At 38.5% G+C, this 15,696-nt stretch overlaps 1 protein-coding gene across 1 annotated transcript in view; it reads left to right on the top strand.

Annotated features, from left to right (window-relative positions):
• STK3 (serine/threonine kinase 3) overlaps window positions 1-5,910 on the top strand; it is a 327,530-nt gene extending 321,620 nt beyond the window's left edge. The window contains exon 11 of the mRNA XM_032610392.1: window positions 4,535-5,910. Within this exon, the coding sequence (XP_032466283.1) occupies window positions 4,535-4,693 (159 nt within the window). The 3' untranslated portion in view covers window positions 4,694-5,910. The remainder of the gene's footprint in view (window positions 1-4,534) is intronic.
• The last annotated feature ends 9,786 nt before the right edge of the window (window positions 5,911-15,696 follow it).

Below are 15,696 nucleotides of genomic sequence, written 5' to 3'. Positions count from 1 at the left end.
GGCCTCTCCTCTCCTTCCTCTCCTAATCCCCTTCCCCATGGATCCTTCCTACATCCCGCCAGTCAGCTGACATCTCGAAACATCGATGCCATGCATTTGTGTGCCTTATACGTCTCTGCTCATGCTGTTACCCTTCTCACCTGTCCCGTTTGCCGACTTCTCAGCTTTCTCCTCCACTAGTGAGTTAGCTGTGCATGGACCTGTCTTGCCAGCTAGATTGCAAGCTCTTTGTGGGGTAGTGTTCTATTCATCTCTGCATCTACAGTGCTTGGTCCGTAGAAAATACCAATAAATGTTTTAATAAATGAATCCTCTGAACTTCTCGGATGGCCCACCAGAAAACATAACTATGTATGTATCTCATGTAGAAGTCAGATTTCCTGTAACCTCGACCTTATACAGCCACAAATATGAAGTTAAATTTTAAACACACACACACGCACGTGCACGCACACACACACACACACACACACACACACACAAAACAGGTATAACAAGCTTCAGCACTAAAGCCATGCTCTATCTTTCCTAAAACAGCCTCAAGCTTTCACTCAGAAGCTGTTTATTCTTATTTAGTATAATGCCTTATAGGATTGTTGAATTGCCCTTCTGGTTTGCAATAAGTGAACAGACTTGGAGTAGAGAGAGAAGAATATCCACTCAATGGCAAAGAAAGGAGCTCATAGCTTTACCTCAAATGAAGATAAAAAGCCAAAAAGAAGAGAGGAAATTAATGCATGGTATAGATTAGTCATAGATCTTAATAATGATGATTCATCATAAGGAAAGGTTGTTTTAGGTCCTCTATCCTCTGCTTTAGAAGGCAGCATAATCTGTAAAATACTTTATAAAGAGTTTCTGTTAAAAATGGTTGAAACAGTTTTATCACTTAAAGAACTAAGATTTAGATACTTCATGAATTTACTTACATGGAACACCTAATTCCCTAACAATACCAGCTCATGGTTCTCTAGTATCACAGACCTGTTTTTCACAAATTCTACATATTGATAATATAAAAGTCTATTAGAGAAGAAAATTTTTTTCTTCTAAGTAGCTTCTTTCTCTGAATTCGGTCCATTCCTTTAGTATAATATTTATAAACTATTGGCAATTTGCCCCAGTAAGATAGTATAAGATATTTAGTACAAAAATTGTTTGCTTTGTATGATGTTATGTCTCCTAATTATCGTGTAACCCATTCCTTTGAGTCATTTATTCTGTATTCCTGTTTATCTACCCACCTTTGTGTCTTCATATTTAGCAGTATAGTTTAATAGTTTCTAGGTATGTGTACAAGTTCTAAAGTTTAAATATTTTTGGAATACCTGGGGTAGACATGAAACCCATGCATAAAAAATCAATTATAAAATAGTCCATGAGTCTAGAATCAAATACTAAATGGTGGTCTTTAAATTTTGAATGTTATATAGAAATTTAGAGATAAGAAAGATAACATAGGCTAAAATAGAGACAAAGTGGAATTGGATCTTATGTAGACAGCACTCAGCCTTGTCTTTCTCGGGGAAACGTGGCTGTGTGTGATCTCTATTGGCCCTTCATCTCACTATCACAGAAAGTTTCAAGATTCCCTGTTGGCTTATTCTTTATCCCCACAGTGATTTGAACAGTAGTGATCAAATAACAGATTAATACTTACATTAAAAATTAATTACAGGACTTCCCTGGTGGCTCAGTGGTTAAGAATCCACCTGCCAATGCAGGGGACACGGGTTCAAGCCCTGGTCCAGGAAGATCCCACATGCCACGGAGCAACTAAGCCCGTGTGCCACAACTACTGAGCCTGCGCTGTAGAGCCCACGAGCCACAACTACTGAGTCCAAGTGCCACAACTACTGAAGCCCCTGCGCCTAGAGCCCGTGCTCTGCAACAAGAGAAGCCACCGCAATGAGAAGCCCGCACACCACAACGAAGAGTAGCCCCCGCTTGCTGCAAACTATGGAAAGCCCGTGTGCAGCAATGAAGACCCAACACACCCAAAAATAAATAAATAAATAAATTTATTTTAAAAAACAATTACAGCAGAAACTAACACACCATTGTAAAGCAATTATACTCTAATAGAGATGTTAAAAAAAAATAATGGGGGCTTCCCTGGTGGCACAGTGGTTGAGAGTCCCCCTGCCGATGCAGGGGACACGGGTTCGTGCCCCGGTCCGGGAGGATCCCACATGCCGCGGAGCGGCTGGGCCCGTGAGCCATGGCCGCTGAGCCTGCGCGTCCGGAGCCTGTGCTCCGCAACGGGAGAGGCCACAACAGTGAGAGGCCCGCGTACTGCAAACAAACAAACAAACAACAAAAAAAAAATTAATGAAGTATGTAATAATATAATACTATGCTTTCTATATACATGTATATAATATATAATATAATAAGCTAGGGTTTTCTTTTTTTTAAATGATGTTTGACTAAAAAATAACAGGACATTATTTTAGATATATACCAGAACTTCTTCTACAGCAAAGCAAATGGTAGTCACCTTCAGAGTTTTCATCCTGGGAGCCAGTGCATTCTCTCCCATAACGCTGTCATTCTTATATTCTTGGAACTCCTCTTTTGCATTTCTTCAGTCTCCGACTCATTCTTTTCAGTATCCTCAGTGGTGACAAACCTTTTTCAGTTGAGAATGGATTTGATTTTGGGAACCAAGAGTCACTTAGGGCCAGGTATGATGAGTAAGGTGGAGGATCAAGCTGAAAAATGCTATTTTTGGTTAAGATTGACATGTGACTGTAAAGTAATGAGAGTGTTTTCTGGCTTGGCTTACAAAGTAACCAAAGACAGTTCTCTTCTGAAAACAAAATACAAGCTGCAAGTTTTATCATATTAAAACCGAGTCTGGATTACTCTCATGTAATTTCCTGCTCCATAGTTGATCATGGCTCCCTGAAGTCCAAACCTGGCTTTGGCTGGCTTCCAGGACCCCACCAGCTCCTAGTTTTCTGTCTCGTTTTCGGTCCTTATTAGTTCTTCCTCAGCACAGCAGGGCCTCCTCCCAGGGCCCTGCTCACTTCCCCGAGGTATCCCCTTTTCCAAGGACCAGTGCAGTCCCTGCTCCCTAAAGGGAATCATGTCTCCATTAAATTTATAGCAAGGCTCCTCTCTTTTTTGTTGGGAATCTGCTTTTAAAAAAAAAACAAAAAACAATGGATGCTTTTCCCAGGAAAATGTACACATGAACATGCAGAATTTTTCACATGAGAAGCTTGGTCCCAGATTTGAGTTAAGAACCTGTCACTATAATCTGTACCACATACAATAGGGCTTAATTGTATAGGGTCTGGCATAAGTCCCTAAATATTTATAGTTGCTAATCTTACCCTTCAAGCTAATTTGTAAGTTTCTAAGGCAAGGAAATAGTTTAGTACTTCTATGCTTCCCTTACAATACTTACCAAGATGCTGAGTAAGAGCAAATAGTAGATCATTTTGCTTTAACAGACTTTTTAAAAATCACCTGTCTGCCACCATTGCCTTAATAGTTTCTGAAGGAGACAGAGTGTTTGATTTTTTTAAATGTTAATAAGATAAAAAGCCCAAGTGTTAGGTTATATATTTCAGGGCATCCTATAGGCCCTGAGGCAATATCCCTAAAATGTTTCTCAGGAGATAATCCATATCTTGCTGTTTTGACATGTAAATAAATACAGTAAAGCTCAGGATGCCACAGATCCTGTTATGTAGAACAGATTTTATCCCCCATTCACACAGGACATGAGGCCTCTCTTCTGTTGTTACACAGAAAGCCAGTAAAGGATGTGCCAGTGGTGCCCCCAGAAGCTAGCATAATCAAACTAAATCATTATAGTCAAACTGTATCATTTAGTCAAATCATATCATTACTGTCAAACTATAACATATACAGTGAACATGTGACAGGTATTTCATTTTCAAATTGGCCAAGCCCATGTCAGAACTTACACAGCACTGTTTGTATCAGGCTTGGGATATTTTGAATCAGAAATTAAAAACCCTGTCTTACCAAAATGCTTGGGGTAAAAGTATTCTAGATAATTTAATTTTCTGGTTAACCAAGTGCTTAAAATTTAAGCATTTGGTAAAATGCAGAATAGAATGGTTAATTTAACCTGTATTCAATCTTGTCACATTCTTGAGTGATCTCTGCAAGTGTTTATGATTATCGTAGTTCTCCATAGATGGCAAGAATGTGAGAGAGTAGAGTGAATATATCCGGAACATATCCTGAAAGTCTGTTTGTTGACGGTGGTGGATTTGTCTTTCTGCCTTTTTTAAAACAGATACATTTTATTAGCTTATTTTTCTCATTTGTTTTTTCCTAAAAGCAGAGTTTTTTATTGTTTCGTTGCAGATTACTTGAGGTTCTTGCAAGATGTGGCTTCTTGGTTCTTGAGGGAAGGAATTCCTGTTTTAATTGTTGAGCCATATTTCAAAGACGTAAAGAGTTGAAATATTCATGCTAAAACTCATTAGACTTTAACCTATTGTAGATAATTTTACTATTTTAATATCTTCTTTTTATTTTCTATATCCAGTTAAAAAATCTAAGTTTAGAAGAACTACAGATGCGGTTAAAAGCGCTGGACCCCATGATGGAACGAGAAATAGAAGAGCTTCGTCAAAGATACACTGCGAAAAGACAACCCATTCTGGATGCAATGGATGCGAAGAAAAGAAGGCAGCAAAACTTTTGAGTCTCACTTCTTTTCTGTTTGTTTCTATGACTATTCTGGAGACCAAGAAACCACTAAGAATTGAAGGAATATTATGATTTTTTTCTTTTTAATCTCTAAGATTTGTGCTCTGTGACCAGGCAACAGTCAAAAACTGATGATGGTACAAACCCAGGTAAATCCCCAAAAGACAGAACTTAATACTGTTTCCACTGTGTTTTCATTCTTAAATGATGGAAACAGCAGAAATGCATTCTTCTCTGCATCTGTCAGCTGCATACTGGCACTAAAACTGTGTTGTAAAATGAAGGCTGTGTTTAGAAACCTTGAAAATCCAAAGCTATTGTTTAATTGTACAGCACCGAAGGGCTTTATGTTACAATATTCTTTATTCTCTTTTAGTAGCCTATTTATTGTATCCCTTTAGGTAAATTTATTTATTTATGCTATTTCACTTTGTTTTGATTTTTAAGGACAAGATCAGGATAGCTTTCGTGAAGGTAGGGACATATTAATAGATGATAATGTACAACCAAATTATACCGTAAGCAGGGAGCTATGGGGTTACTTACATTCCTTGATTTCCAGGATAGTTTTCCAATAGAAGCAAAGCAATAATAGCAATAGTACACAAATGGGCTAGACATTTTTTATACTGAAGGAATAATTCCATTTTTACCTTCTGAAATTTTAATTTTTTTATTTTTGATGTTTGGTACAAATAGGACTATATATATTTAGGTCATAGAGAGCTATAATGTTTAAAACCAAAGAAATCAGTGGAACCCTTGCACAAAAAAGTATGGTAAATATTTTTAAAGAAATAAATCCTTAAGACAAATGTAATTGTTAATATTATTTCATGTTTCATGTGTAGGTCTGATAGCTAAACTGTATCAGATTGTAATAAGCTCATCAGATTTATTTCTGTGAGTATGTGCTCAACTGTTACAGACTCTTTTGTTGATTTCACTTATTTCCTGGGAATAATGCCTGACGATAACAAAATAGCAAAAACATTTGTACTGAACTGTGCAAGCCTTGGGGACTGAAAAAAAAAAGATTAAAACCATTAAAAAGAAACTCATTTCTAAGCTGAATGATCATTTGCATGATTGAACCGGGACCAGTCATTTCCTAAACTACGTATGGCCATCTTGACAGCATTTGTTCTTTTGTGTGTTTAATTACTATGTTTAAATCATAAAGACAAATAAATGTTACTGTGCCACCCAACACATTTCATCTCTATCTTTTTTTAAAACTGATGACCTGGATTCTGTCTTTTCCAGGCAAGGAAGGTATATTAGTCGGGACAGGCTAGATTATGCAGTGATAACAACTCTGAACCTTCAGTGACTTAACATAACCCAGGATTTGTCACTCATGTGCCCTGCTCCTGTCCTTCACACCCAGGGACCCTGCTGACAGAGCCTCCACCATCTGCAACGTTGGTGGTCACCACAGCAAGGGAAGGAGCCCTGATGAGTCTCACATTAGCTCCAGCCAGCCAGTGACAGAAGGTGTGTCATCTCTGGAAACTTCTATTCCTTTTTAAAATGGTATTTGTGCCCCAGGTAATGCCTGGAGTAACATTTGTCCTTGCCGTGTTAAGTCCTTACAAATAGTAAATTGTGTAATTGGATACAAATTATAAGATAGTTATAAAATAGTGGTAAATATTGAAGATTTTTTAAGGACTATTAAAAATGAAAACTGAATTTACAGTATATGCTTCAGCTATATCTGTTTGGGAAAATCAGATGAGTCAATCAACTCAAACACCCCATCCTTTTTTTTCCTTTCTTAATTGTTTTTCTTTTCAGTAAACTGCCTAATACCTCTCCTAATTTGATGGAAACAAATGACTGACTTGTTATTAGCCAAGTAAAGCCACCTACATGAAATGACAAGAAATCTATGAAGGTGATTTCTCTCTAGTTTGCTAAACTAGAAATTTTATGCAAATTAATTCAATGGGGCCTGTTAACTACTCTTACTACTAAAGTCTCAACAAGAGTCCTTCTTTTAATAATAAGTATCCCATGTTCCAATCATATTGTAACTTTTATGTGAATAGACTTTATATACTGTTGTTATATTTGTCTTTTTAAATATATGTATACTAACGTATGTATATGTTTATGTAACTCTCTTAATATGTATGTTTAAGAGAGTTGCAAACAATGGGCATTGTTTTACTTTAGAGCCTTAGGAAGCTCCAGAACATTTCAGGATAACCTGCCTTAAAATTTTCCTATCTTCTCACTCTCTGCCCACCACCAATCAAAAAAGGGAATTTAAAATTTAGAAGAACCAAAAGCCATTAAAGAAACTTTCAAGTCTAGATCAGCCTTGATTAATCATTATTCTTAGGAAAGAGTTTTCTAGTTATTTTAATGAGTTTAAGAAGAAGCCTCATTATTTTAACCTTGGTTGCTGAGAACATTCCAAAAGTAGGTAAGTGTACTTTCTGCACACACACCACCACCCCTACCCCCCACCCCTGTCCTTTAATAGATACAGTATTGTAAATGTAATGGAAGCTAATGAGTAAGGATTTCATCTTGCTGAAAAGCCAGCATCATTGTATATGTTGGCCTGTGGATGAGAAAACTTTTTCTTTGATTTAATGAACTTAGATGACTCATTTCTACAGACTTAGAATACACTTAGCTTATTTTAGCATAAATAGTTTTATGTTCAAAATATGAGCTAATTTGGCCAATATAAATTGGACAAGAAAATGTATTTATTTAAATGGTTTTCAAAATAATAACACCTATTACTTGGGACACTTATTATGTGTGTCAGATACTACGCTAAACAACCTTACATGTATTACTTACATGCTTTTGAATTTCTTTCTTCTGCTTATTTATTGAATCACATCCCCAGGGTTTAAAATCACTCTCTACTCACTAAAGAATATGTAGCTTGTCTAGCGGAAATTATATAATATATTAATAAGATGTTTTTAACTTAGTCACAGGAAATCTCTTCAAATTACTGACACATTAGCATTCAATAGGAATGCTATTTTTGTTTCATATCCTGTATTTTAAAGATTAATGATTAAATTCTGAAAGTACTAATTATAAAACATTCTAAATAAAACTTTTTTTTTTTTGCGGTACGCGGGCCTCTCACTGCTGTGGCCTCTCCCGTTGCGGAGCACAGGCTCCGGACGCGCAGCCTCAGCGGCCATGGCTCACGGGCCCAGCCGCTCCGCGGCACGTGGGATCATCCCGGACCGGGGCACGAACCCATGTCCCCTGCATTGGCAGGCGGACTCTCAACCACTGCGCCACCAGGGAAGCCCTAAATAAAACTTTTTAAAAAATAATTGGAATTGCATTACATTACTAAATTTATTAAGTACAGGCATTTAATTAGATATTGCATCAAAATGCTATCTTGGAATACTAGATTTTTTTTTTCTTTTTTGTGGTCCCAAAGCCCAGGAATCTGGAGCCTAACGAGAGAGCTACTTGTCTTTGCTGTCTGAGCAGTCTGATAGGATCTATACCCAGGGACGTTTGGATAGTCCCATGCACTGAATAGTGATTGGCTTATCCTCCAAGGAGTCAATCAACTTTGCCCTGTTCCACGTCCATACAAAACACCTTCAACCTCAGCCAACCACTTCCCTGCGTCATAAAAAGACCCCAAGAGAGAAAAAAAAATGACCAACTCAATTCTTCCACCAATCTTGGAAAAACAGCTCCAAGTTCATTTTCTTCTCACGCCGAACCATAGCATTAGCCAGACTCCCTACCACTATTTTTTTTTCACTTGATTAAGCTCCCTAAATTAAAATTGTGATTTGCTGGGTCACTCTTTAAGTTCACAGAAATTTGCCTACCAAGTTAGGAATGAACTCTGCCTCCTGCCTTTCAAGACCTGCAACATGGCCCAACCTACACGACCTCATCTTGCCTCACTGATTTCTTTGAGGCCTTTCTTCCACCAAACCAAACTGCTTCCAAACTATTATAATTATTTGATCTCCCTTATTACTGGATTGTAAGGTACCTGAAACCAAGAAACTTAGTGTTTATCCATCTTGTTTCCCCACAGTGCTTCCGAGGACATTAGATGTGCTTGGTAGTAAATAAAGTTTCATTGACTGCAATTAGCTCAAATAACAAAATTGTCATCATTCATCATATAGGCTAATTCCTTTCCTTACATCCAGGTAATCATAGTAAAGAGAACAATAATATCAACCCGTTTTTGAGCATCTATTAAGCCATGAACTTGATATATTATCTCAAACCTTCACAAGAAGGTACAGTCTTTTTCTCAGAAAAGACAGGATTGGAGAGATTAAATGAGGTCATAACGCTAGTCAGTGCCAGCATGAGTTTTAAGCTCCCGTCTGTCTCCAAAATCTTTGCTTTTCCCACTAGACCACATTGCCTAATAAACACAGCAGGTCTGGCTTTAGAATTGCTGGACAGGGTTGCTAAGCCTGCCTGCTGATATATCTTGTAAGGACAGGAGCTTGTTAGCTGAGTTGAACCTTTTCTCCATTTCATTGGAAACTACATTTTCCAAAACGGCACCCTTTCTACGTGTAGGGGAAAAAAGCAGGGTGCATATACTTAAGTTTCCAAGATGACTTATACAAAAAGATTTTTTTCCTTCATTGGAATATATCTGGAGTTTGTGCGCCTTAAAAGCTGTTTTGTAAACTAAAACATATCATATTCTCTCCCTTACCAAAGTCTGTCTCTTTTAATGAGTACTTTAGAGAAACATTAATCAGCATAGTGGAAGGTGGAAGGCGTCAGAAGCTAAATTATCTGGGTTCAAGTCCCAGCTCCTCCTTTATACTTATGTTGCCCTGGGCAAGAGTAACCATTCAACCAATCTGTGTTTCAATTTCTTCATCTGTAATAATGCAGCAACTGTGAAAATCAAATGTTCTAGTACATGTAAAATATTTAACAAAGTTCCTAGCATATGGCATGTATATTAGCTTAAAAAATAAACTTTTAACCCTTTCCAGTTTATACATTGTTTTTAAAAGAATAAAGAAAAGGGCTCTGTTCTTCATTGATAAACAAGTTTATTGTAACTTCCAAAGTGCATTAGAGTCTTCTAGTACCCAGATGCGTCTTCCATCAAGGGTCTGGCCTGCTCTCAGGTAGTGATTTGCACTGAGAAAAATCATATTCAATCTTTTAAGTATTTCCTTTCTACCTAGAGCAAAGTAAGTAGGTTAAGCTAAACTCCCCACACCCCCACCCCTTAAGACTATCCTTTCTATTTTAGGGATACTAAGGCCAACATCTATGGCCCCATTTGTGAAGAACCGTTAGGAAAATTTCAAATTTATGCTTCTAAAGTTTTGCTTCAGTAACGTTTTAGCATTCTGGTCCTTAAAAATATGAATCATGTAATTGACTTGGTTTCCCAATTTGCTTTGGTCCCAGGAAGTTCAAAATCAAATTTAGAGTTAATAATTGTATAGGATTCTACGATCTCCATGCTTACATTTCCCTGATCTTATAAAAACTAAAAAGATTTTTTTTTTAAGGAAAAGAAAAGAGATACCTGGAGGTATGAGTCCTTCCACTATACTTAGAAGGATCTGGTTCCCTATCATGTGTTATTTTTATGTCTTCTCATAGGGTTTGTGTGCGTGTCAAATATGGTGATATGTGTCAAGGGGATTTGCTGGTCAGGCCCTTGGCCTAGAACCCTGATGGAATCTTTCACATGTGAGTATCACCACCTGAGGAGAAAGGAATCTCTAGGGTATGAGGTTCCTGGGTTCTGAGATAACCACTGTGCTTCCTCTGGGGGGGAGCCAAGAGAGAGAACACCACATGCCCTTGGCCTTCATGCCTCCTGTCCTCAGCAACCTGTTCAAATCATATTTACAAAAAAACTGAGTTAGACTGACCCGGCAAGCACCATGCCTTCCAAACCCTGGGTCAGCAGCAGATCAGAATCCCTAAAAAAGCTTATCTATCTCTCAGTATTTTCCCATTTGTGTTGTTCTATCCATAAGCCACTTTATAGTCTCAATGAAGAAAAAAAGAAGTAGAAGAGACCAAAGGGAAATAGGGTTTTTTTAGCGTGATAGAAATGACAGTTGTAACCAAACATTACAAAATAGTGTCATACCCTACCTTTCCACAATAGAAAAACAAGTATTCCGTTTTATGAGAAAGCACTGAAAGCTAATGAGTTCTACAATGTTTCTAGTAGAAAATTCAGTGCCTGCCTGGGTTTAAACCAAGCAACTAGTTGTCTTTTAAATTTTTACAGAATTTTTCCAGGGTGAACTATAACTAGTTGAGTGGAAGCTAAATAAAACCTGATACTAAAGTTCTCAGCTTTTAAAATATTCTCTTTCTAATGTTCCAGTGTATACAGACCATGCTGGATGGGGGCAGTTCTGCAGCTGTGCATTTTTTCAGCCTTTCCATTTACCCATGACATGTTTCTTTCCTATTTAAAAAGAAAATATTCTTAGCAAAAATTTTCAAATGAGAAGACATAATAGCACTTGGAACCAAAAAGCCTTTGATGTTAAAAAACAAGATGTACTGAGGAATCTGAAATGTAGAACTGTTTCATTATTAATGCGTCAATGTGCAGATTCATGAGTTCATTCTCTGTTGAACTTTCATAAAGTTTACAAGAAGTTTTTTCTAAAAGCACACCAGCTGATAACCATAAATCAGTTTCCATGCTTAGAATGTGGTCTTTGAAAATTATGCCTGATATGAATGGACTAGTGAACCTGGGCCTTAAGTTTCAACAAGGCTTTTCGGTTTTGAGGATATGTTATTTGCTTTAACAAGTGAGTAGTGATTTTGGGGTATGATTCAGAATTTGAATGTGGTAGGCAATCACAGAAGTCCAAACAACGTTTTTAAAGTTCATAAGGCAAAATTGTTTCACACAAATATGATGAGTTACTAGTTTTTTATGCTTGTTCAATGACTCCTGATGTCTTACCAGTTCCCCTGACATTTATCCAAAGCAATGATAGTAAATATAATATAATATATACAGATATACACAATATTAGTCTATGGCAACCATATCTAACTTGGCTGAAAGGAAGCAACACCTTTTTCTGGCAGAAAAGACCTATCCCTACTCTGTCCGATTTGAAGCAAATTCATTTCTTTAGTTCTTCAGGTTATTGTAAAAAGACATGAAAGCTTATCTCATCTGCAGGTTGGAACTCCTCAAAGGTAAGTATCTTTGACGCTATGCCACTGACCTGCTGCGTGACCTTGGGTGAGTCATTTAACCTCCCCGTAAGTCTCATCTTCTTTATCAGAGAAGGCAGCCTCAGAGGGTTGTGAAAATGAAGGTGACACACATGTGAAGCCCTTAGCACACTGCCTCACACCTAGGGAGCACCGGCAGCTAGCACTTTCTTTAACTCACCAACAAACATCTATTGAACACCAGCTCCATGCCAGCTTCCATGCCAGGTGTGGAAACACAGGCGACCTGGCTCCTGCCCGTGAGCTGGTGCTTGTCCCTGGTACAGGGCAGAGATACCAGAGTGCCGTAAGTGTGATAAGAAATATAAAAACAAAGCCCTGTGGAGTAGGATGAGGAATTCTTCACTGAAGGGATATTCGAACTAGGCCTTGAGGCTTGGGAAGGCAGGAGAGAAAAAAGGGCACTGTGGGGAGCGCAGAGCAGATGGAAAGGCAGAGAGACGAGAAAGAATATTTGGTATACCTTCCAGAGTCAAAGAAAGTTTGTGACGCTTTTTTTTTTTTTTTTTTTTTTTGGGGTATGCGGGCCTCTCACTGCTGTGGCCTCTCCCATTGCGGAGCACAGGCCCCGGACACACAGGCTCAGCAGCCATGGCTCACGGGCCCAGCCGCTCCGCGGCATATGGGATCTTCCCGGACCGGGGCACGAACCCGTGTCCCCTGCATCGGCAGGCGGACTCTCAACCACTGCGCCACCAGGGAAGCCCTTTTTTTTTTTTAACATCTTTATTGGAGTATAATTGCTTTACAATGGTGTGTTAGTTTCTGCTGTATAACAAAGTGAATCAGCTATACATAAACTTATATCCCCATATCTCCTCCCTCTTGCATCTCCCTCCCAGGATCATTTGTCTTGCTTGCTCTCTCTGTCCTGCAATTTAAGAGGTCATGTGGTCTGTTTTGGTTTGGGTTTTGTTTTCCCAAATCATTGTATCTTATCTAGATTAATTAATTCCAAGTAATATCTGACCTATTTCCTGGTACCTGTGTCTCCCAGTCACACTCAGCTATACTCATTTCTATTATTTGATAGTATCTAGAAGAAATGATTTCTGCAGAGCCTTGCTAAGGTTGGATGTTGGGACAAAGAGGTCCGAGAAAGTGGGTAGAGGGTTAACAGCAGCATCTAAAGACATAGGCTTCCCTGCAAATGACCCAATTTCATTCCTTTTTATGGCTGAGTAATATTCCATTGTATGTATGTACCACATCTTCTTTATCCATTCATCTATCATTGGACATTAAAAAAAAAGTCTTAAACTCAGTTCCTCAAATCAACTCACTATTTGCCTTGACTGAAACATTTGTCTTCTTTTTGTCAGCAGCATTCTTCTCAAGACCTTTGTCATTTTCCACTTTTATTTAAGCCAATTTACAAAGGAGTGGGTATAAAGCATAACAAGGTAGCATAAATTAAAAACAAGTGAGAAAAGATAAAACAAAGGGAAAACGAAAGTAGAGAAGCAATCTGGAGCCATGAATCATATTAATAGAAAAACTGCTTACTGTGAATTTGGTCCAAAGCTTCCTAGAAGCCAAAGTGAAGAAGGAAACCAGAAACAGTTTACGTTATCTAACAACACTGTCCAAAATGGTGGCCACTAGCGCTTGAAATGTGGATAGCCAAATTGAGATGAACTATGAGTATAAAATACACGTATTACAAAGACTTAGTACAAAATAAAATGTAGACTATCTCTTTAACAATTTTTAATATTTATTACATATTGAAATAATATTTTGGATATGTTGGGTTAAGATGTCTTATTTAAATTAATTTTACCTGTTTCTCTTCACTTTTTAAAAATATATAACTGCTAGAAAATTTTAAATTACATATGTGGCTCACATGTGGTTCACATTATGAATCTATTGGACAGTGCTGGTCTGTAAGATAAAAGCTTTCATTAACTGATGAATGGATAAAGTGTGTTGTATCCATACCAGGGATACACCTGGTTATGGTTCAGCAAGAAAAAGGAATGAAATAATGGGCACAGGGGGTTTTCATGGGGGTGATGTAAAGGTTCTAAAATTTGGGGTAATGATTGCATAACTCTGTGACTATATTAAAAACTAATGAATTATAAGCTTTTTAAAAATGAATGTGTTATATTTAGTTATGTTATAATCATAAAATAAAAGTTTTTGAAATTCAGGGAAGGAAAAAGACAAAAGCATACTCTATCGCTCAGAAGAAACGCAATCATTCTTAGTACCTAGATAAGAAGTATCTCTCTAAGGGGACCATTGGAAAGCACACATTAATATTCAATTTGATATCAGTATTCATTATCAATATTCTCAGAGTAAACAGAGGGTTGACTTTTGCAGGTCTGTGCGGTGTTTTCAATATTTGTCAATGGCATCACACACACTCAATTCAGTAAACACCTACATGCTAATGGATCCCAAATCCCTTCCTTCAGCCCCTTCAGTCTTATAAACCCCACGCCCAGGCATTCTTAATGCCCCACGCGTACCTCAAGTTCAGCATGCCCAAACACTGTTGCCCCTGCATTTTCTGTCCAGTTGGTGCTACATCTACCATCCAGTCGCCGGTGCTAGAAGCCTGGGAGTCCTTGAATCACCACTGTCTTCCACCCCACACCACCCTCTGCCAATTCAGCCTTCCAAACGCTTCTCAAATCTGTGTCCTCATCTCCATTTTCTCTCCACGGCTGCCCCTCAGTCTTCTGTCATTTGCTGCCCAGACAATTGCAGAGGCCCCTGAACTGGTCTCTGCTCCAGGTTTGTTCCCCTCAAGTCACCCCCCCCCCGCCATCTGCTGGCACCATCAATCCAGAATGCAATGGAGTTCCATCACCCATGGGATAGCGTTCATTAAAGCAAACATGTCCTCTAAGACCAGAGCCCTGCCTCCCTCTCCCTTCCCGGCTCTGAATACTCCTTCAAGTGACCTATGGCTCCTGCCCACCCCTCCTGAAATTGAAGTGGCCAACTCCTGCTCATCCTGGCAACTCTGCTCAGGGATAGCACCTCTGGGTGCCCACATACATATCGCGATCACCACACTTTCCAGATTGTATTGCAGCAGCCACTTCTGTATCTCCCACCAACTAAGCTACCTGGGGGCCAGTTCTGTGCCCATGTTCTCCTCATCTCTGTAGCACCAGCACAGGCCCCAGCATAGTGATGCTTAGTGTATGCTTGTTGAATAAGGGATAAGCCACAGGTAACAGAAATGTGATTTAAATTTGAGATCTAAGCAAATGGCTAAGAAATCGTAGAAGCCCAATTTTTAGGTGCTCAATATACTTGCTCGTCTCCATGAGAACATGGGTTATGTCTGTTTTACTCATCACAGTGTCTCCAATTTGTATTCAGTATTTGCTGGACAGGTGGATGGGAAGATAAGCGACTGAATGGACAAAGATACAGGCAGAGAAATGAACTGAAAACAAACTGCTTTCATGAGAATAGGCCAGACATTCACAAATTTATATCTGTGTCATCTCCCAAACCTGAGTCAGTACTCGGTATTCAATATTTCAGAACCTGGGGAAGCACTGATTTTTCCCTTGAGCAAATAATTATCTGATCGGATGTGAGAATTTAGGTGACAAATACCGCTGAATTCCCTGCACTCAACTATACTATAAGGCCTGAAAGAATACACCCCAGTTTCTAAAGGGGGAAACGTGAACTTCTTTATTGTCCTTATGTAGTGAAAATGGTCACATCTCTGGAGTTCTAGATGCTCTGATTCATACCAACAGACTGAAGCAAATCACATCTGCTTTA

This window comes from Phocoena sinus, chromosome 17 (assembly GCF_008692025.1).
Source record: "Phocoena sinus isolate mPhoSin1 chromosome 17, mPhoSin1.pri, whole genome shotgun sequence".
NCBI lineage: Eukaryota > Metazoa > Chordata > Mammalia > Artiodactyla > Phocoenidae > Phocoena > Phocoena sinus.
Note: the sequence above shows the minus strand (reverse complement) of the source record. Positions and strands in the feature narration are given on the sequence as shown.